We start from the raw sequence: 19070 nt of genomic DNA on the forward strand, positions 1-19070 counted from the left end.
AAAAGATTCAATTTAGGGTAAGTACTTGCGTAGTTGGCGCATCTTTTAGCGTATGCAGTACATCATACAGCGCTATATATACCAGGTAGGTGAGTACGCGCTAATGACTGACTGTACTTACCTTACTTAGGCATATATAGTCGAACTGTATTCTTACAATATAGCTGTCGCAGATGCAAGGGGAAAGAGAAGGCGCATGACGATAAGGCACAAAGGAACCTACTACAATTTTATTGTTTTAGTGGATATTAGCATGTTATGTTGTATACATATCACTATAGCTCGCTGCAACGTAACTGTAAACTGTAACTGCAGGTGCGTCAGAGGTGGGCGGGCATTGGATTGAACTCAATCATCGAATTGGGGCATGTGGAAGCTTTAGCTTGGGACGATTGGTTCCTCATCGTGAAGTCCCTGCACCTTCTATTGCTCTAGCGCAGCCAGGCACATATTTAGCGTAGGTAGCCCGGCCCGATGACGCTATAATGCTTGAGCACATCCCTAATAAGTGGGCAGGACGGAGATCTCTCAGGTCTACTCGCCGAGTTTATGCGCTAAATCGTCCGTACTTGTACCTACGAAGGCACTAAGGCAATAGGGGAATTACCTAAGAAAGCCCCTTGTTGAATTTAATTCGAGTCTCGATCCGATGACAAATCAATTCTCAATTCAATGTTTCATTTCCCCTAAGACATCAATCATCAATCAGTACAATTCAATACAATATCATAGGTAATTCAACGCGAACATTTGTATTCCATCAATAACGATTAATGGCAAATACAATAATATTGAACAAAAGAACCCTATGATACCGACGCAAGGTACCTAATCAGCAAGTCGCCCATCATGAAACTTTCCAGTATATTGAATCTGCCCGCGTTGCTTGCCGCATCGCTGTTGGCTCCTTTACCACCTGTGGCCGCTGAGCATACCAGCAATTGGGCCGTGCTGGTAGGCACCTCGCGATTCTGGTTCAACTATCGCCATCTTGCCAATGTCTTGTCCATGTATCGAACCGTCAAGCGACTAGGTATCCCCGATTCGCAAATTATCCTCATGCTTCCTGATGATATGGCATGCAATCCTCGGAATGCCTTCCCCGGGACCGTGTATAGTAACGCAGACCGCGCTGTCGACCTATACGGAGACAATATCGAAGTCGACTACCGAGGATACGAGGTCACTGTTGAAAACTTCATTCGATTACTTACCGATCGCGTTGGAGACGAGATGCCCAGGAGTAAACGATTGCTGACTGATGACCGAAGCAACATATTCGTATACATGACAGGACATGGAGGAAATGAATTTTTGAAATTTCAGGACGCAGAAGAAATAGGCGCATTTGATTTGGCGGATGCGTTTGAACAGATGTGGGAAAAGAGAAGGTACAAATATTCCAACTTCTTGGTAACGGCATCCAAACTAACGTTGCTACTCAATAGGTACCACGAGATTCTTTTCATGATTGACACATGTCAAGCAAACACCATGTACAGCAAACTCTACTCCCCGAATATTATCGCTACAGGGTCTTCCGAATTAGACCAGTCTTCATATTCTCACCACGCCGATAACGACGTCGGAGTCGCCGTGATTGACCGATATACGTATTATAACCTCGAATTCCTCGAGTCGGAAGTCAAAGACCTAAGCAGTAAGAAGACGGTCGGCGACCTCTTCGACAGCTATAACTACGAAAAGATTCATTCCAACGCAGGTGTCCGATACGACCTATTCCGAGGCGGCGCGGAGGCTGCTAGGGGTCGTTTGTTGACAGATTTCTTCGGCAATATACAAAATGTTGAGGTGGATGGGGCTAGAAACATGACAGTTGATGAAGAGATGCTAGCACTCAGCAAGACGATAGCGAAGCTACGAGAAATGGCAGACCAAGAGGAAGAGGCTGCCGCAAACAACAAGAGCGATATCACAGATTCGAGCAAAGCTGAGTCTCGGCCGTCAAAGAGAGTACAGATGGCCAAACCCCTGACAGATGAGAATTGGTACACTAAGAAGCTTGTGGGAGCAACAGCATTAGCTAGCTGCGCCGCTTTATGGGCTCTCGGGTCGTACCTAGAAACACCCGAGAATTAAGGGCATTTAGTAACTTGATACCAGGTTAAAATACGATAAAAATAGGAATATATATTTAATATAATAAGAGCATTGTGCAAACGACTGTTTTTAACGATCGAGTTTGTAAGATTGATACCAGGTGCATATTTACATGTATCATGTGCTGGCATCATACAACACTATGCGAGAGGCAGATAAAAAAGAAATTACTATATCCTGCTAATGTCCTTCTCTATCATATAATGTATATAAATTACCTACATATGTACATAGGTATGAACTATAAACTAAAAAAGAATTGATGGAGTCGCGCTTTCTGGGCATCAGTATGGAATTAGCATGCGCGGGTAGGTGCCTTTATCCTCCGTGTAGAGTGCGAAAATACGCTGAACCCTCTTTTTTTCCTTTCTACAACAATATTCAATATTTACGTACGTTTATTCCACTTTCAATGAAAACTGAGAATGATGACCCGAAAATACGATCGGAAACAAAGTCATTCACAAGATGGCCCCCGAAAATGAACAAAATAATATTTTACCTCTGGAGTCATTCACCCTCACAGCCGTTCCAGCGAGCACACATAACATCGTATGGTCTCCCGATGCCGAGTTAGCTATTGGTTGCGATGACTGCGTCTTCCTTTTTATCCCGGAATTCACCACACATCCGCCCTCCAATGCTATCAATGGTATAGCACCTCGGCAATATAATGATGTAGCTCTTCGGTTTCCTACCGTCGAGCATAGAAACCCGGAAATAAATCGACCCTTATTCGACCTCATAAAACAAGAGTTTCCGGGTTTTGATTATGTTCCCGGCGGTGGCGGTTCGGGTATCGTCACCAGCCAAGGCAGCTCCATGAACCATCTTGTTGCTCTAGAATGGTCCCCCAGTGGTCTAGGTCGAATGAACCGGTCTATTCTCGCTGTTCTCACGGGTGCCGGCACGATTATTATGTATTGCGAGGGCGCGTCTGATGGGATGAATGCCTTCAAAGTCCGTGGTCGCAACGCTAGATCCTTGCGGCCATGGGTTGCTGCATGGGGCGTAGGCGCTGGTTTACTGGTACCTTTTGCCGAAGGACACGAGACTCAGTATACTAAGGAATGTATCACGGCATTCGCTTGGGCTAGGGATATAGACAGCCATGGCGCGTTACTAGCCTATTCCAATGATGATGATGAGATTGCTATCCTTTCTGTTCAATCCAAGCATGATTCCAACGCCTCTCCAGGGGATTGTGGCCAGTGGAGGGTAGAGGAAGTTGGAAGATTCGTAGCCGAAGGACCACATCCAAGGCTCGACGTACGTCGCCGCTTTATTTACTAGTTGTCTATTCCTCGTGCTAATGTTTATTTTAGCCTACCGATCCGGACTACTCACCATCTGGCTCGTCGTTCTCGCTAAGTTGGAGTCCATGGCTGAAAAGAGGCGACTCAAAGACTAGCATTTTGTCCTACGTATCAAATAATTACGTAGGATTCAGACAAATCACTACCAGTACATCACATCAACACATGGCGACCCCTGATGTAGAAGTCAAACCGGCTGACTCCAATGGAGTTTGTGTTTCTCTCGCCCCAGATGCATTCGTAACCTGGGAGGACCTCGTAAACCTTCAAATCCTCATTATAATTATCAAGCACTGCGCTAACTCGGTATAGATATGGACCATCGGAGAGTCGAAAATTTGCCGCGGTATCATCGCTACTCCTTCACGAGTTAAGGCATTCCAAGTGCCATTTGATGCAGAACAATATGCTGGAGTTGCTACACATACCACGGACGAATGCGGTACTACCTATCCGGAGCCAGGAGATGATGGGCTTACACAAAACCCTATTACCGGTGCGTGCTAAAATTCTAGTGTCCTAACTACTTAGCTTACCAGTTATAGGACTCGTGATCCATCCACCTTCGCTCTCGCATACTACTACAACACCATCATATTCACTTGTCCGACTTTCGGCAACTCACGAAAACGACGGCTGGTATCAAACTAATCTTCCCCTCCCTCCAAACCCCGAAGATGGAACTGTAGGACCACGATGGGCGACCGAAATCAACCAGATTGTTGAGCATCAGCTTCCTCGAGTAATGGCGTACCGCCCCGATTTAGATACTAGTAGTATCGGGTCGGAGGAGGGCTTAGACGAGGACGAAGAAATGGACTTCGAATTAGCAGAGGAATCCGAATATGACCCCGAGGAGAATTTCGCTGGTCTAGATACTGAAGACCAAGTCCATATCAATAGGGTGCGTATATGGGGAATGACTGCTAGTCCTGGCGGAGGAGTCACCGCTGCCTTCGCGAGTCAATACAACGCGACTTCGTATGGTCGAGATACCTATGCAGGGGTGAAGTGTCGTGTTTTATTTGGCAAGCTTGACCGCGGTGGAGATCAAAGCGAGGAGACCGGATTCTCCCTAGTTATGAAGAAACTTAGCACCGAAGCAAGGATGTGGGAGTGGATGTATGGAGGCGGACCCCCTATCACAGGAATCAACACTTTAATAATGGAAGAAAACGAGGAGCAGAGCGCGTTGAAGGATCACTTTGCGCTAGTCAGGCGAAAGCAAGTTTGTTCCTTCTGCGACCTTCCGCTGAAGCCTGTGGGCAAGTCATCGCGATGCAGCAACGGGCACCTCTTCGGTAAGTTTCCTTAGGTCTCATACACAAGCCTCGCCGCGGGTATCTAACAAATTTCTCAGATACATGCGCAACTACAAATCTCCCTATACTAGCTCCAGGTCTATCTAGGACCTGTAGCGTATGCGGTTCTAAGTCCCTGAAACAAGAGGATCTCATTGCCATAGCTCCTGAGTTAAGAGATATAGTTACCGACAGTATCTCGGCCGAGCTTTGTGGTAGCTGTGGTGGGAAGTTTATTAATTGATGATGTAGCCTCCGTGGTAAGATATAAGAATCAATTCATCGAGGATCTAGATCTTATATTTCTACCCAGATACCTAAGCAGGTATCTGAGGGGCTACTCATGAGTTATATAGGACCATTGCTATGGTGAGGCAAACTACATAATCCAAACGTCGTGTAGATCCTCCTAGCAATGGGTACCTGCCTTAGGTAGGTAATTAGTACCCACGATACACGAAGTTTCAGCCTACCCGAACATTCTTCACATCGCTCCGGACGAGTCGGCGGCCCTGCCGAAGTTATGATCAAAGACCCTCTTACCGTTCTCGTGTATATCAAGTGATTGGCTATGATATACCTGCGCTTACTAAAAGTCGATAGGTCTAGAATACAATACTAAGACTAGTACCTGAATAGTTCAGGGCTATTTTCACCATATTCGGCCTAGATACGCTTAGTTAGTTATTTCAGCTACTTATTTAGATCTGGCTGACTAGCTGATCGAATTAGTAGCTGAACGGCGTCTCTTGAATATTTTTGTTTCGGCGCGTTGATCTTGGGGATACGAGGTAAGCTTGACAAGATATTCAATAGTACTTATAGTCTTATAAATAAGATAACCCTAGGTAAATTCCCTATGCATCTCTAAGTGACCCTCTTGCTCCTTTCGCCAGTCGCTCGTTCAACGTTAGGTACCTACCTATACACAACCGCTAAGGGGAGACTTCGGATTCTTCATCATGCAGCTAAAAGGTTTGGTTCTTCTAGCTACGTTTGCATCGGCCGCCCCAAGAAAGGAGAAGCCTCGATGCGGACGGGTCACTGCTACAACTACTCTGTCGAATATCGTGAATACCAGTTCCGTTCAGGGGACAACCTCCCTGCCGTTTCTGAACAACTCGACTACGACTATCGCAACGACGAGCACGGAATCAGGCGGTGCAGTATATCCAACGTACTCGTCCCAGTCTCCGAATTCCGAGACTCATTCCGCGAGCACATCGTCTTACTCGGGAAGCACAGGATATCACCTGACAAGTCCTATTAGCCTCTATGTTACTACGCCCTCAGTTACCAATTCAGAAACCCAAAGCACCTCATACCAAATTTTGAATACTTCATCATCGACTCCTACCCCAGTCCTTGCGACAAGCGCAAATTATCCGGTTCTAAGTAATACTATATCCTCCATTTCGTCTATCGACACGTCCTCGTCATCGACTTCTAGTTCAACCATTACAACAAGCCCAGAATACATAACTCTAAGCAGTACTATATCCTCTACTTCAACCACTGAAACATCCTCGTCGGCAAGCAGTACACCTACGGCGACAGTGTCAGAGACAGCATCATCTACCGAGAGTACATCCACGACATCATCATATTCGTCAACTTTAACTGATAGCACTTTTACCACTGCTTCTTCAACCAGCTCCACATCCACTAGTATTGAAACCAGTACAACACCGTCAGACACATCATCCCCGGAAGCAACGTCCTCGACCGAAACCTCATCAAGTACATCAACTTTCAGTTCATCGTCATCCACAGAGTCAATTTTGGTTCCTACACCTACACCTACACCTGCGCCCACACCAACACCAACACCAACGTTTTACCTAAAAGCCAGTGGAGTAGTCAAGGGAACAGGAAGCCAGAAAATCCTTCTCATCCGATCCAATGATAAGTATGCCGAACTGTATTCTACGGGTAACTCAGCGGGTTCAGAAATCCTCACCTTCGCCGACACGGACCCTGCACCTCCCGCTACTTTGTTCTACCTAGACGACGAGTCGCACCTGGTTAACGCTGCAGATGGATTCATCTTAAACACGTACGAATCCGCCAAATCCAATCAATTGTATTGGGATGCAAACCCGACCGGCGGCGGTTGGGCACCGCCGACTTGCCAGGTTAACGTCGATTCCACTCTTACCTGCAGCATCGGGGTTATGAATCAATTTTCGATCTGCTATGGAAGCTCGGGTACAAGTCTAGGCAGCAATGGTGTGCTATACTTGACAGGAAGCGCACCAGATCAGGGATCAAACTGTAGAGGAGTGACGGTCAACGTCGTGTATGCTTAAGGAAGCCTATCATATATCACAAATATTCTGTAATGCTGTATACCTAAGAATAATATCAGCTATAGCCTCATCTTCGATGCACGTCGCGTTGAGACACCATTTTGGGTAATAATTAAGATGATAATTTACTATGGATCGGATATGCGGTTACTAAGTAGCCCACTCTCAATAGCCTAGTAGAGGCTGAACATCTGTCTCCTTTATTAAGTCGAGTAATGCGAAACGTGGAAATAGATGCGATCTTGATTAGTGATTGATGCCTTAGGTAGCAAAGTAGTGCGAACATTCGTAGAATTGCACGTAAAATCTATTTACCTAATTATAGCCCATATGATTATGTGATAGATCTTTTATGTCGCTCCCTAGCAAGGAGATTGCTTATGGAATCTCATGCCCCCTAATTACGATGCCGGATTTGGGGAGCGTGCTCGTATTGCTGATAGCCTGTGATCTCCCAGCGTAGCAGAAATGCGCAACACCGCCTCAGCTGTCCTAATTATGTAATTTTCAACCTGGGAATGTATGCATTGCTGGCGACAGCCAGAAATAGTCAATGTGACTTGAAAGAAGTATATAAAGATGCATCACCTTCTGCCAAGGAGCTGTGATTTTAGAAGAGCCACCCTCATTCACCTTAGCACAACATTGCTTCACTTTCGTTATAATACTAGTCACTCGTTCTATTACTAGAAAATCTTTACGATATAACCATTTACAATCAAAATGTACGCTCTCATCACTGCCGCTCTCACTCTTGTAGGCGCTGCCGTTGCCGCCCCAGCAGCCCTCCAAGAGCAACCCGCCCACTTCCGCCTCCACGCGACAGGCGAACTTGCAGGATGGGCTATCGTCAACTCCCACACCGCTGCCGGCACCAACACCATCCAAATCCAGCGCCCCACTGCTTATGTCTCGGATATTGCTTACGTGAACGGCACCAACCTCTACTTTGGTAAGAACCTAATCTAATGCCCAGTAAAAAGGCGACGAAGGGTACAATGCTAATAGCGGCTATGCATCTAGATCTACCCGGTGCTCCTACCCCGTACGGTGTCGCCATGCCTGGTTTGACCAAGGGTACTGTCGGTCAGGTCTTCTCTAAACCCGGAGAGATGAGCGTTGGATTTGCTGTCAACCCGAGCTTGCTCCTTACCTACAACTCTAACACTCAAGGTAAGAAACCTAACTGTTAAAATTATCGAGCGTGCTAAAGAAATTAACATTGCTGTAGGTTTCTACGCTTGCTCTATCAATGGAGTGTACGAGCTCTTCTATGGCTTGAACCCCGAGGCGGCTAACCTCCCGGGTAAGTGCGTCCAGACTGAGTTGCAGGTCAGCGCCCCTTAAGTGGTCGTAAGTGGTGTTATACGAGATATACCGAGATCGAGGCAACTTCATAACGGGAATTGACAAGACTGTCTTGGGATTTGGACATACTTGAGTTCTCTATACTTTGATTCGTAATTAATGCACTTATATCATTACATTGTGCAAATGTTTCTATCGTGTGGGAGTTGGTCCTCTCTGTCTACTAGGGTATCCCCCATTCCCTCTTCCGGTGGCTGCTTAAGAGGGGCGCTTACCCTTCGAATTGGATTTGTTATTTTCAGCCATGTCTCATATCGAGTTGTCATCGTACAGAGATACATGTGTTGTGCTACACCCCTTTAAAGATCGAATATTGATCCTAGAGCGGACCGTGCCGCCGCTACATTAGACTAGGCCGACCAAGTACCCAGGTAATATTCTTAACGGCTCGAGATTCGGGTGGCTGAATTAATTACCTTTTTATCTACATCGTCCCAATCGATGAGCTTCTATCTTCGGAGTGGCTGCCGATGAGTATCCAATTGTCATTCGAATCATCAGCCAAGTGGAGATTGACAACACAAATTTCTCTCGTAATTGGGTAGCTTGGATCCCTATGTCTCTTGTTAGGAGACACTATCATATATCCCAATACCCATCGTTGTGCCGTTTTCCCGAACTGCCTACATTTTCCTCCTTTATTCTACGTAGCTTGCGAGCGACCAAGCCGGGGAATTCCTATCTAGTTTTCTCGTCGAGGAATGAATTATTAGAGATGCGATGTCACCAATGAATACTGCTTTAGTATTTTTGAGGATTCAATTAGTTTGCCTAGCTTAGTTATTTTCGACGCTCTCGCTTCGATTTAGGACATTGACCAGTAGGCTCTGAAACCGTGCAAATATATTATACTACCCATCAGATTGAACCATCGGTTTCACATACATATATTGCATCGGTCGTCTTGATACCCGGAATTCTCCATTTATGCGCCCCTGATACAAGGTAAAGTGCCATTCCCTAAGATGAACGTGATTGTTTCTCGCGCCCTATCTCCCTCGCTTTAATTCTTGCTCCGCCGTTCGGCAAATTTTCTAGTACGTAGGTCCGTATGAGTCGAAAATATTCATTGGTGTTGACCATCCGGGTCCTGTCGTCGCATGGCCATTTGGGCTTTATTCACGAGGATGAAGATACCAACAACAAGCAAGAACGGGAAAAATACAAGACACTTTAGGATTTTGCCAATGGCCCTAGCCATTCTCTTGAGAACTTGTCCAAACTCCCTCGCTTGACAACGGAGCTCTTCTATAGACAACTCGTTCTCGTATCCCCACATACCTGGGCGACTCATCTCCGGTAGTGTGCTGATAGATACCCGGCGAAGACGTTCTCTGGTGTCTGGGCATTTTTATTCTATGGTAGTAGGCTTGACACGGTGTTTTCGGGAAATAGCCATTGTTGAAGGGTTTCTGGGAGGGTCGTAATTAATGCTATTGTCTAGGTGAGCGATAGAAGCTTGATAGGAACTCCCCAGGAACCTATCGAGCTTCATACGATTTATATTAGCTTGGAGAAGGCGTGGAGGAAGGACTCATTGCCTGAGTCATTGTCTTGAGTTGAAGATATGCCTGAGCGAGTGTTGAATACAGTTTAACTCTCTTCCATGCCAAAGATTCTGCTTCATCAGTGAATCTAGATCGATCGAGTGAAAAAAGATCTGTGCGAAGGTAGTCAATGTGGTCTAGTGAACTTCAAAAACGGTCATTATCTGACTGGACATTCGTTATAATTAGCTGTGGCTAGGTAGGTATGGAGACAAACATCCCAATAGACAACACTTATGACGGTAGTGCAAATTTCGATTAGTATCGAGTTCCTCAATAATATTCACAGAGATACTTGTTCAATTCTAAGAAGAATTTTTATTTTGTTTTTCCATGTGGTGGTAAACTAATTTTCGTAAGCTTCCAGTTGCCATTCGTCGTTAGCGGTCGTCTTACCAGATACACATCATTGTCACGTATGTGAAACTAGCGTTTATCAACTCAAAATTGGCCCTAATCGTCGTCCTAGTGATATTTTCGCTGCTGGTGATGAGGTTAATACCCGTCCTCCCACAATTCCTTTCTATAGCTCTCCGTAAGTCTCTCATCGGGGCCGTAGACCTCCTGCCAACCAACGAAACCCTTGTCTAGAACATAGACTTGTTGTTGCTTGCCGGGCTTACTTCCGTCTTCGGCCTTCTTCACAGCAGCGGCAGCAGCAAACGCAGCCTCCTTTTCTCGGAGGTATCTGAGGGCAGCACCCGGCCCACGTTGTTGGCTTAGGGCGCAGTGGAAGACGACAACGTCCTTATCGGCAAGTTTACGCAGTAAAGTGGGCATAGTGGCGTCTAGGCTGCGACTAGGGAAGTGCATTGACGACTTGATATGTCCACCGAGATGGTCTACGCGTTTGTCGGGATAGATTAGCAAATGAGATACAATGAGACATAAGACGAACAATACTCAAAAGCATTTTAATATGGAAGAGGAATATGAAGTGCTGGGATTATATACCATCATCTCGCACGTCTATGATAGCTATTGTTGTATCCGAAGCCGGTTGGTTAGAACTAGCGAGCAGCATCTCCGCTAATTTTGGCGCAGTGATGCGCTGTAGGTTGGATATTGTTACCATAGACATTTTGGGACTTGATCAATCGATTTCTTATTTTAGGTCATTCAAAGCTGATATGAAGAATCGACCTAGGATCTCGATGAATACGTTGGGAGTTGTTGATATTGAAGTTGTTGCTTGCTGGAAATCGCTTATGAGCTTAGTACCTGCGAAAGATGATTTATGCATACCCCGCTATATATAGTTAGTACATACCTAGGTATACATAGTGACACAGCTCTGCATCGCGCTAATGCTTAAAGCAATCAACTTTTTGTATAAGGGCTTAAACGCGAAACCCACGAGAATAGGGGTCATATATCAAGTCAAGTAGCAAACTCATTCCGCTCCAGTTAGAATACAGCTCTAATGGTACATGTACCCGTGGTACTAATTTCATACTCCTCGAAGTCTAAAAGGGATATCATTGTAAAACAAGCAACATCGTCTCAAGGCCACATTCCGTCCCACATGAAGAGCCAGCCTTCCCAGTACTTTTCGTAGTTACCTACGAGATACGAGAGCCCATCCCCTTCTGACCCCACCTTGTACGGTCTTGAGTATAGACCTTCCGTCTTCAAATGTCGTTTCATAGCCATGTAGATCGAGAAGCTACTCGGCATCGTGCCCACGAAGAAGTCACTCCCCAGTAATACGATGAAATCAATCAGAGCCTGTTGATCCCAGCTCAACGACTCAAGCTCTTCGAGGTCCTCGCCTTGGAGTAGATCTGTTTTGCTGACCACCCTCATCTGTGCCATCTCGATGGCAGCACCTGCGAAATTCTGCGCCTCTAGAGCGTCCCCTGTAGCTATGTAGGCTGCCTCGAAGCCTCGCTTAGTGGCTTGCTTGAGATAAGCCTCGGATTGGGTGTTATACGTCGGCCAGAAACCCAGGGCGTCGCTTTCCGTTCGCAAATGGACACCTAGGAACTTGCCATCCTTGACTCCATTCGCTTGCGCGTAAGAGCGCATCTTCTTCAATGTTCTTTCTCCTAGACGTTGTAGCTGGTCGTTGAATTTTAGAATACCACCGAAGGTGTTCGCGAATTCGGGTCCATCGCGGTAAATTTGCCAATCCCATAGCACACCCCAGTTAAAACGGATAAGCCGTGGACGGTCCGGGGACGGTGATGGTCGACCGCTCTTAGGGTCGTTCAGCCATCTGCGAAATCTCTCGCCGAAACGGTCCGTATGACGATTCTGATCCCTCCAGTCGCAACCATCGCGGTTTCCAAACTTCTTTGGTGTGATGTGTTCAATGTTAGGCTTATTTCCTATGTTAGGTATGTCTTTGATATCGTCGTAGAGGGTGATCTGAGGGCAGTTGGTAGTAAAGGCATCTTTGAAGTGCTTCTCGTCAAACATGTAATCAAACGGTAGGTAATCGGTGAAAAGGTCGGCTAGATCTGTATCGTTGCGCTTCCGAATTTTAGGTACGACGAGACCAGTCGCGCCAGCTTCAAGTCCATATCGTATGCAGGTCTGGATATAATTCCTGATATTACCGATTCCTCCAGAGTTGTTATCGCATATGTACACTAGCCCCTCTACCCATGTGGCTTCCTTGCATACTCTTTGTAGGGGCCAGCCGACGAAGGGAGCATCGGGTGTTGATAGGTCGATGTTGTTATGGGATGGGTTCGGGGGAGCGAGGGGAGAGGACGGCGACGACGAGGTAGGACCCCGTATGGAAGAGGTGTCAAGCCATCTGTCGATAGACGGCCGAGGGGCACGGAAAGTCCATGCTGCGATGAGAAGGACAATGCAGATGGTCGGGAGGAAGATATTTCGACGCGGCATGAAGCCTAGAATTATTTGATAGCCAATGGCCATCATAAGAAGAGAAGGGTCGCACCAGATGCCGCCGACTGGTAGAAATGGGAATGGTCCGGGGGTGTGCCGTTTACGCCGTTTACGCGCTAAAGGGGAGACTTGTAGGGGTGTTTGTTTAGTGGAGATAGTGGAGAAATACAGCTCCAATCCTTAATCCCTTATTCCTTCCCAACTTCTACGTCGGCTGCTATTTTATGGTTTACTAGCGACATTAAGTTGATGCAAATAGAAATAGAAATGGAAAGAGATAATAGCTACATGTAGGGAGAAAGGAAGGTTATTTTCAAATTCTATACCTTCCCTAAGTTATTCGTAAGAACACGTAAGGAAATAGGAGGTAGGTACCCGTTTCCTAAGAATGGATTATCCCACTAAGTCACTAAGTCACTAAGTCGGTCCAAATCTTGTACCTACCGTTGTACAACTGTGATTTGTACTTGTAAACTTCGAAATGGTTGGTCGCACCGCCAAATCCAGCCCTTTCCTTATAATATCTAAGTAGCTTCACCAAGGGATTCGACTGAGAACGCCTTTTCATAAATACCTAATGCTTACCTAGGTATCCATCTATGCTCTATGGATGCTCAAGTAGCGTAGATAACTGAAGTTTGTATATGATATATGACGATCTACGGCCATTCGTTTCACCTAAGAAGTACTGCATCGAACTACACTACGACGCTATTTCAAGACACGGCAGATATATCTAATTCATGCTGCTACGGTTGCACGGTTCATCTCGATGTGACGGGAATTGGCAGAATCACGTACACCGTTGCAATTCAAATTTTTGTCATCATCACGTAGCACATCAAAACGCTGCACCGGCGAGACTTGCACTACTCGCGTAGAATCCCCAACAATTAAGCAACCTGTTCAACTCGATGGATTGAACTATCATGCCTCGAGACACAGGGAAATAATGTCGTTATGCGATCTCATACAATTCAAATTCAAAATAAGATTAGCTGATGATACCTTGGATTTCATAAGCTGTCTTGGTTTTCTTAGGGTTGACTCGTACTCTAACATAACAGCAGAGCAGAAAAACAACAGAACGTAGATAAACAGTAATGGCAGCAGAGAGGATGGGTGAAATCATATCCACGAAATTGGTTAGGCCTTAGCAATCCAACCAGAATTGATGAAGAAATCAAATATTCTGCTCCCTTTTTGCGAGTCGAGTCGAGAAATCTCCTTCACCTGCTTCTTCTTAAGCGCCCCATTGCCTTTCAGACCCTCCTTGAACACCTGTTCTTTGATCATCAAGTATGGCTTGGGTTGTATCCGGCAGACTTTACATAACTCGACTTCTTCTGGCGTCAGAAGGTGTAAATCTGGAGCATTGTCTTGGGTGAGCGCGAGAGGTTGTACACCTGAGATAGGCTGGGAGACGAATTTTTGTTTCCCCAGGGTTGAAGCTCCATTCGTTGCAACTCCATTGGCTCCATTAGCAACGCCATTTGTATGCCCGTTAGTGAGTGGCTTAGATTCGCCATTGGGCAGAACGTCAGGGGTACCTTGTGATGCAGGTATTGTTGGGCTCGCGGCGGGACGGAATGGAAGCTCAGGCGCCACCAGTAGCGCGGCACCACTAGGAGGTTCTGGTTGAACGTTCTGCTTGGATCGCTGCGCCGAGGCTAGTCGTTCTCGATCCATCGAACCCATCGGAATGGTCTTTTGAATACGTTGAGCTTTCTCCTGCTCATATTTCTCTCCGCTACGGAGGTCACCAATTTTCATATTTCTCCATTCTTGTAACTGCGTGATGGCCTGTCGCAGGTTCAACTCGTCGATTAGACCCTGGCAGAAGGATTCAAAATCATCGTGATTCATCATACGCGCAAAGGGCTTGGCTTTGTTTAGTAGATCGCGCTCCTCCTTGGTTCTCTTCTTCTCTTGCTTGGTATTTTCTCGGTAGTCTAGTAGGTTATGTTCGAAAATTACCTTCTTCCGTTCCACACGCTGAGTCAGACGGCAATTATAAATGTCCATTACTGTAAGCTTGAGCTCCATCTCCGGTTCGAGTTCTCCTGTGCGGGGGTTTACACCATCGCCAGGATCAAACTGCATGAGCTGAACAGCCTCCTCGGCCTCGTTGGCATACTCGGTTTCGAATTCTAGTCGACCGGGCATATAACCTTGAATCTCGTGGCAAGAAGGTACACTAGCTGTTGGCTTAGTCTTGGGCGGCATCGGGGGTGCATTCTTCTGGGCTTCCCGGCGTTCTTCGATCCTACGCTTTTTACGTGCCTGAAATTCTTCACGGGAGATCTCTTGCGCCAGCCCCATATCAGATGGCTTGCATCGTTCCGGGAGTGGGAAACATGGCGAATCGACATAGACCTTAAGATAATGGTCCCGTACTTCGTCCTTGTGACGATAACCGCCAATATGGTCTGCTATATCGGCCCATGATCCAAGTCCATATATTTCACAACCTTCAAGAAGCAAAAGTTCTTCATCCGCACCCCAGTCCCTATCAAATATAGGAAACGAGTTCTGCTCGATTACCTTGTAAGGGTGAGTTGCGGGTTGGTGGGAGCCACTGGCGGAACCGCTGGCGAAGCATTGGACGCAAAGGTCGTACTCGTTGCATGCACTGTGAGCACATCGTATTCGTACCTATAGGAAGATGTTTGTATGAGCGACTACACTAATAACTAGTAACTAAACTATCCCGATTGTGATGTTCGGGCGTGGATTAAAGAAAAGCCGAGGGCCGAAACGGCTTACAGCGCATAGAGATATGGGGAATGCGTAGTAGGGGAGAAGACGGGTAGCGACAACATCGTAAAATACACGTACGGTAGATGTGATATCCGCGGAGCATACATCGCAAACGTATTTGACGCCACCTTCTCCGCCTCTGGTGGCCGTCTTTTTACGGATGACACCCATATTATCGTCGTCCAGTGTGAAATATTAGAATTACGAAGTCGGCTAGGACTCCGCAGTTGGATTGGGTAGCAAATATGATTGGTTATATATTAACAACAAAGAAAAGCGTGGCGATATGGTCGGAAATGTACGGTATGTCGCGCGTCTGATGACTATGATGATGATGTTTTAAATTTAATTGATGGTGTTGACGTCGCGACGTGAAGTGGATCGAGCGTATTGTTGGTGGTAGCCCTGCGCTTTCCTGTGTTGCGTTGCTGTTGGGGATGACTCTACCTAACCCACCAAAGGCAACCTTTCCTTCTGAGGCTCACGAATCACGTGGGGCAATCCAAATGTGTGGAATCACTGCGTACCTAGGTACTTAGATACTCACACTTACTATTTTCAATGGCCCCACATAATATGTACATAAGGTTTCACAAAGGACATGTACGCGAAGAAAGATCCTTGACCTCTCCTATATTAGGCTTAGCTCTTAAGTAAAGTTACTTGGGTAATCCCATCTACAATTCGGCCGACCGAACCACCGAGATTCCTCAAAGCTGTCCAATTACATCATAGCATTCCACCACCGAGGAACTACTAACAATTGAATGGCGGGGTTGCCGTTTGCTTTTCCCTCAACCACATGATACGTTGTATGTTGTAGTATGGAGGCATGATCATGATGGGTGGATAATCAAGTATACCTGTAGCACCTTAATAATTCCGATACGCCATAGTGATCCATCTCCTTCTTGCCCGAGCTATGAGGTAAATATTTTTTTTATTAATTGTATACGCGGTACGAAAGTAGAAGAGCCGTCATCCTCCTACAACCTCGTCCAACCTTTTTTCTAGTTGGGAAACTTCCATTCGAAATTCGAGTAACTAGAATTCAAAAATCGTAATGCCTGACAAAATCCTCGACGACATCTCCCACCGACGCTACAACCCATTGAGGGGTTCTTGGTTACTCGTATCACCTCACAGAACCAAGAGACCATGGCAGTACGTATGCAGCTATGATGTTGGCGCATATAGGAAACGAGTACTCATCACTTCATTCGATTAGGGGTCAGCAAGAAGCGCCAGGAATCATCACATTACCTGAATATGACCCAAAGGCAAGCCGTATTCGGTCGCGATGTCAAGGGTATCTAATACTAACTATTCTAAGTGCTACCTATGTCCTAGAAACTCGCGAGCGCAAGGCGATTCCAACCCAGATTACAAGCAAACTTTTGTGTTTGTAAATGACTACAGTGCTGTAAAGGAGCAACAGCAAGATTACGAAGCAGAACCCTCGAGCGATGGTAAGGCACTACCCATTCGCACCGTTGCAGTATACAGCAAGATCTAACCAGTCCGGGTAGATCTATCTTCCTTGCTCCTTCGCGCTGAAGGTGTTAAAGGCAAATGCTTTGTTCTCACCTTCTCGCCGAAGCATCATCTCACCCTAGCCGATATGCCCGCCGAAGAGACAGTTCCGATCGTCGAGACGTGGACACGGATATACGCGATTCATCTCTCCCCGAACAATCCCTTGTCTCAAGTTGCTGCTAAACTTGACCTCCTAAACCGCGAAGCGCCATCCGAATCTCTTGTACCCCCACCGTCACAACAGCTGCGATATATGCAAATCTTCGAAAACAAGGGTGCTGCAATGGGATGTTCAAACCCCCATCCGCACTGTCAGATCTGGACAACGAGTACACTGCCAGAAGAACCGGCCGCTGAACTCATCCAATTGACAAAATACAGGGCTGAACACGGTGGCCGGCATCTTCTCGGTGACTATGTTAAGCTAGAGATCGAGAAGCAAGAGCGTATTGTATACCAGAACGATTCGTTCTTGGTGGTTTGTCCATGGTGGGCGATCTGGCCGTTCGAGGTCATGATAATTGCCAAACGGCACGTACGGGCATTAGTAGACCTAACCGAACAGGAGAGATTCAATTTCGCCGACGCCATCCAGGAGGTAACAAGAAGGTACGATAACTTGTTCGAGACCAGTTTCCCGTACAGCTCCGGACTTCACCAAGCTCCACTAGACGGGACGGACGAGGAAATCGAAAACAGTTGGTTCCACATGCACTTCTATCCACCCCTGCTCCGATCAGCTACAGTACGAAAGTTCTTGGTTGGATACGAATTAATGGCTGAACCGCAACGAGATATCACACCTGAACAAGCCGCAGCGAAGCTAAGAGACTGTGCAGGAGAGCTATATCGCAAGAAGCTCCAATCGTAATAAACAGCACCTGCTATGATATGGTCAATGGGGAGAGAGGGAAAAAAATTAGATATATATAATTAGGTAGACATTGTCATATGGATATAACGGTACTTTACCGTGCGGTCTTAAGCACGTATTCATCTCTCGCGCGTCATCCATATCATGAAATAAGAGGCCATATTGCCATATGTCTCTTTTCAAACAGCTCACCCCCTCGCTTACGCTTCGACGTAAAAGCTGTATTGGCTAGTCATCCATATAATACCAGCGGTAGCAAAGGCGAAGGTGGATGCGACTGGACCCATATACGCGGTCTTGAATACCGCAAACTCCGTGCCAAAATGTGCCAACGCAACAACGTAAGTCCAGATAGTAATATGGTATATGGGCGCTAGGTGTAGGTTATAGGCAGCATATATGCGAACAATAGCCGAAACGACGGTGTAGGTACCGAACAATCTCGCGGCGAGGGGAGTGACTTGGTCCTGTGTACGGGCTTCCTTGGGATTGGACACCGAAGAAGCCGGTACGAGTTTCCGAGTAGAGTCTTCGGGGTTGAAGGCCGCCGATTTGGGGGGCAGCGATGGGTTTGGCACGAATTGACCGTTGTAGAGGCGTCGCGAAAAATGCAAGGTCACATAGTTTTGAAGCGCGTTTCCAAATGCGATAATGGAGGTCTAGAATCTAAATTAGAAACAATAAAAAAGGGAGAGGAATGAGTTGGTTATAGAAAATGAGATCGCATACCACCACCAAATAATACGGGAGATAGCCCTTAGCGGCCGGGAGATAATCTTTGAGTACGTCCATTGTTGTAACGGATTAAGTATACCCAAGTAAATACTTCCTTGGGGGATTGAAGGTAATGATCAATATGGGCGGTCACTGTTGATATGTGTAGGTGTACTGTTCAATGTTTGCGAGGCCATCAAGGTATTTGAGTTTACCTAATCGAAGGATTATTGCCTTGTAGGTACCTAGTACATCTGCAGATCAGGTTCGTCCAAGGATTGCGCTTCCCTTTTATGCTAGTGTATGCTCCACAGAAATATTGAGTTTGGCATATGCATAACAATGCATAAACTATGCAGCTGGCT

At 46.3% G+C, this 19070-nt stretch overlaps 9 protein-coding genes across 9 annotated transcripts; 5 read left to right on the forward strand and 4 right to left on the reverse strand.

The window, feature by feature from the left end:
• The first annotated feature begins 574 nt into the window (after nt 1–574).
• Nucleotides 575–2303, forward strand: F4822DRAFT_423247 (peptidase C13 family-domain-containing protein). Its single transcript, XM_051459955.1, has 2 exons — nt 575–1391; nt 1449–2303. Exons 1-2 carry the CDS (start codon nt 850–852, stop codon nt 2098–2100), a joined length of 1194 nt encoding a protein of 397 aa, XP_051308465.1. The 5' UTR covers nt 575–849; the 3' UTR covers nt 2101–2303.
• A 192-nt stretch (nt 2304–2495) lies between these two features.
• Nucleotides 2496–5493, forward strand: F4822DRAFT_423248 (uncharacterized protein). Its single transcript, XM_051459956.1, has 6 exons — nt 2496–3390; nt 3447–3695; nt 3750–3933; nt 3983–4738; nt 4798–5417; nt 5471–5493. Exons 1-5 carry the CDS (start codon nt 2590–2592, stop codon nt 4980–4982), a joined length of 2175 nt encoding a protein of 724 aa, XP_051308466.1. The 5' UTR covers nt 2496–2589; the 3' UTR covers nt 4983–5417; nt 5471–5493.
• Nucleotides 5342–7103, forward strand: F4822DRAFT_102841 (uncharacterized protein). Its single transcript, XM_051452343.1, has one exon. The coding sequence runs from the start codon at nt 5701–5703 to the stop codon at nt 7045–7047; it is 1347 nt and encodes a 448-aa protein (XP_051308467.1). The 5' UTR covers nt 5342–5700; the 3' UTR covers nt 7048–7103.
• Nucleotides 7104–7549: 446 nt separating this feature from the next.
• On the forward strand, nt 7550–8533 carry F4822DRAFT_423254 (uncharacterized protein). Its single transcript, XM_051459957.1, has 3 exons — nt 7550–7999; nt 8071–8220; nt 8279–8533. The coding sequence occupies exons 1-3, from the start codon at nt 7771–7773 to the stop codon at nt 8392–8394; spliced, it is 495 nt and encodes a 164-aa protein (XP_051308468.1). The 5' UTR covers nt 7550–7770; the 3' UTR covers nt 8395–8533.
• Nucleotides 8534–10457: 1924 nt separating this feature from the next.
• On the reverse strand, nt 10458–11043 carry F4822DRAFT_435371 (Rhodanese-like protein; the record flags this gene model as incomplete). Its single annotated transcript, XM_051462162.1, has 2 exons — nt 10458–10804; nt 10917–11043. 2 exons carry the CDS (start codon nt 11041–11043, stop codon nt 10458–10460), a joined length of 474 nt encoding a protein of 157 aa, XP_051308469.1.
• Nucleotides 11044–11180: 137 nt separating this feature from the next.
• F4822DRAFT_423258 (uncharacterized protein) lies at nt 11181–13068 on the reverse strand. Its single transcript, XM_051459958.1, has one exon. It carries the CDS (start codon nt 12852–12854, stop codon nt 11466–11468), a length of 1389 nt encoding a protein of 462 aa, XP_051308470.1. The 5' UTR covers nt 12855–13068; the 3' UTR covers nt 11181–11465.
• A 417-nt stretch (nt 13069–13485) lies between these two features.
• On the reverse strand, nt 13486–16034 carry F4822DRAFT_423260 (transcriptional adaptor-like protein). The gene is made up of 2 exons (XM_051459959.1): nt 15660–16034; nt 13486–15476 (listed from the first exon to the last, which is right to left on the reverse strand). Exons 1-2 carry the CDS (start codon nt 15750–15752, stop codon nt 13968–13970), a joined length of 1602 nt encoding a protein of 533 aa, XP_051308471.1. The 5' UTR covers nt 15753–16034; the 3' UTR covers nt 13486–13967.
• Nucleotides 16035–16386: 352 nt separating this feature from the next.
• On the forward strand, nt 16387–18107 carry F4822DRAFT_423262 (galactose-1-phosphate uridylyltransferase). The gene is made up of 4 exons (XM_051459960.1): nt 16387–16745; nt 16810–16861; nt 16915–17050; nt 17111–18107. Exons 1-4 carry the CDS (start codon nt 16645–16647, stop codon nt 17986–17988), a joined length of 1167 nt encoding a protein of 388 aa, XP_051308472.1. The 5' UTR covers nt 16387–16644; the 3' UTR covers nt 17989–18107.
• Nucleotides 18108–18951, reverse strand: F4822DRAFT_423265 (transmembrane domain-containing protein). The gene is made up of 2 exons (XM_051459961.1): nt 18721–18951; nt 18108–18650 (listed from the first exon to the last, which is right to left on the reverse strand). The coding sequence occupies exons 1-2, from the start codon at nt 18781–18783 to the stop codon at nt 18192–18194; spliced, it is 522 nt and encodes a 173-aa protein (XP_051308473.1). The 5' UTR covers nt 18784–18951; the 3' UTR covers nt 18108–18191.
• Between the last annotated feature and the right edge of the window lie 119 nt (nt 18952–19070).

This window comes from Hypoxylon trugodes (assembly GCF_022578975.1).
Source record: "Hypoxylon trugodes strain CBS 135444 unplaced genomic scaffold F4822scaffold_14, whole genome shotgun sequence".
Taxonomy (NCBI): domain Eukaryota; kingdom Fungi; phylum Ascomycota; class Sordariomycetes; order Xylariales; family Hypoxylaceae; genus Hypoxylon; species Hypoxylon trugodes.

What these genes read in the sequence shown, in the direction of transcription:
- F4822DRAFT_423247 (XM_051459955.1), top strand. Translation starts at nt 850, where the DNA reads ATGAAACTTTCCAGTATATTGAATCTGCCCGCGTTGCTTGCCGCATCG. An exon ending in CAGATGTGGGAAAAGAGAAG is followed by an intron (nt 1,392 to 1,448) that starts GTACAAATATTC and finishes GCTACTCAATAG; the next exon opens with GTACCACGAGATTCTTTTCA.
- F4822DRAFT_423248 (XM_051459956.1), top strand. Translation starts at nt 2,590, where the DNA reads ATGGCCCCCGAAAATGAACAAAATAATATTTTACCTCTGGAGTCATTC. An exon ending in GACCACATCCAAGGCTCGAC is followed by an intron (nt 3,391 to 3,446) that starts GTACGTCGCCGC and finishes TGTTTATTTTAG; the next exon opens with CCTACCGATCCGGACTACTC. An exon ending in TACACAAAACCCTATTACCG is followed by an intron (nt 3,934 to 3,982) that starts GTGCGTGCTAAA and finishes TACCAGTTATAG; the next exon opens with GACTCGTGATCCATCCACCT.
- F4822DRAFT_102841 (XM_051452343.1), top strand. Translation starts at nt 5,701, where the DNA reads ATGCAGCTAAAAGGTTTGGTTCTTCTAGCTACGTTTGCATCGGCCGCC.
- F4822DRAFT_423254 (XM_051459957.1), top strand. Translation starts at nt 7,771, where the DNA reads ATGTACGCTCTCATCACTGCCGCTCTCACTCTTGTAGGCGCTGCCGTT. An exon ending in CGGCACCAACCTCTACTTTG is followed by an intron (nt 8,000 to 8,070) that starts GTAAGAACCTAA and finishes CTATGCATCTAG; the next exon opens with ATCTACCCGGTGCTCCTACC. An exon ending in CTACAACTCTAACACTCAAG is followed by an intron (nt 8,221 to 8,278) that starts GTAAGAAACCTA and finishes ACATTGCTGTAG; the next exon opens with GTTTCTACGCTTGCTCTATC.
- F4822DRAFT_423258 (XM_051459958.1), bottom strand. Translation starts at nt 12,854, where the DNA reads ATGATGGCCATTGGCTATCAAATAATTCTAGGCTTCATGCCGCGTCGA.
- F4822DRAFT_423260 (XM_051459959.1), bottom strand. Translation starts at nt 15,752, where the DNA reads ATGGGTGTCATCCGTAAAAAGACGGCCACCAGAGGCGGAGAAGGTGGC. An exon ending in CCGCGGATATCACATCTACC is followed by an intron (nt 15,477 to 15,659) that starts GTACGTGTATTT and finishes ATCTTCCTATAG; the next exon opens with GTACGAATACGATGTGCTCA.
- F4822DRAFT_423262 (XM_051459960.1), top strand. Translation starts at nt 16,645, where the DNA reads ATGCCTGACAAAATCCTCGACGACATCTCCCACCGACGCTACAACCCA. An exon ending in AGAACCAAGAGACCATGGCA is followed by an intron (nt 16,746 to 16,809) that starts GTACGTATGCAG and finishes TCATTCGATTAG; the next exon opens with GGGTCAGCAAGAAGCGCCAG. An exon ending in AGCAGAACCCTCGAGCGATG is followed by an intron (nt 17,051 to 17,110) that starts GTAAGGCACTAC and finishes CAGTCCGGGTAG; the next exon opens with ATCTATCTTCCTTGCTCCTT.
- F4822DRAFT_423265 (XM_051459961.1), bottom strand. Translation starts at nt 18,783, where the DNA reads ATGGACGTACTCAAAGATTATCTCCCGGCCGCTAAGGGCTATCTCCCG. An exon ending in TCCCGTATTATTTGGTGGTG is followed by an intron (nt 18,651 to 18,720) that starts GTATGCGATCTC and finishes TTTAGATTCTAG; the next exon opens with ACCTCCATTATCGCATTTGG.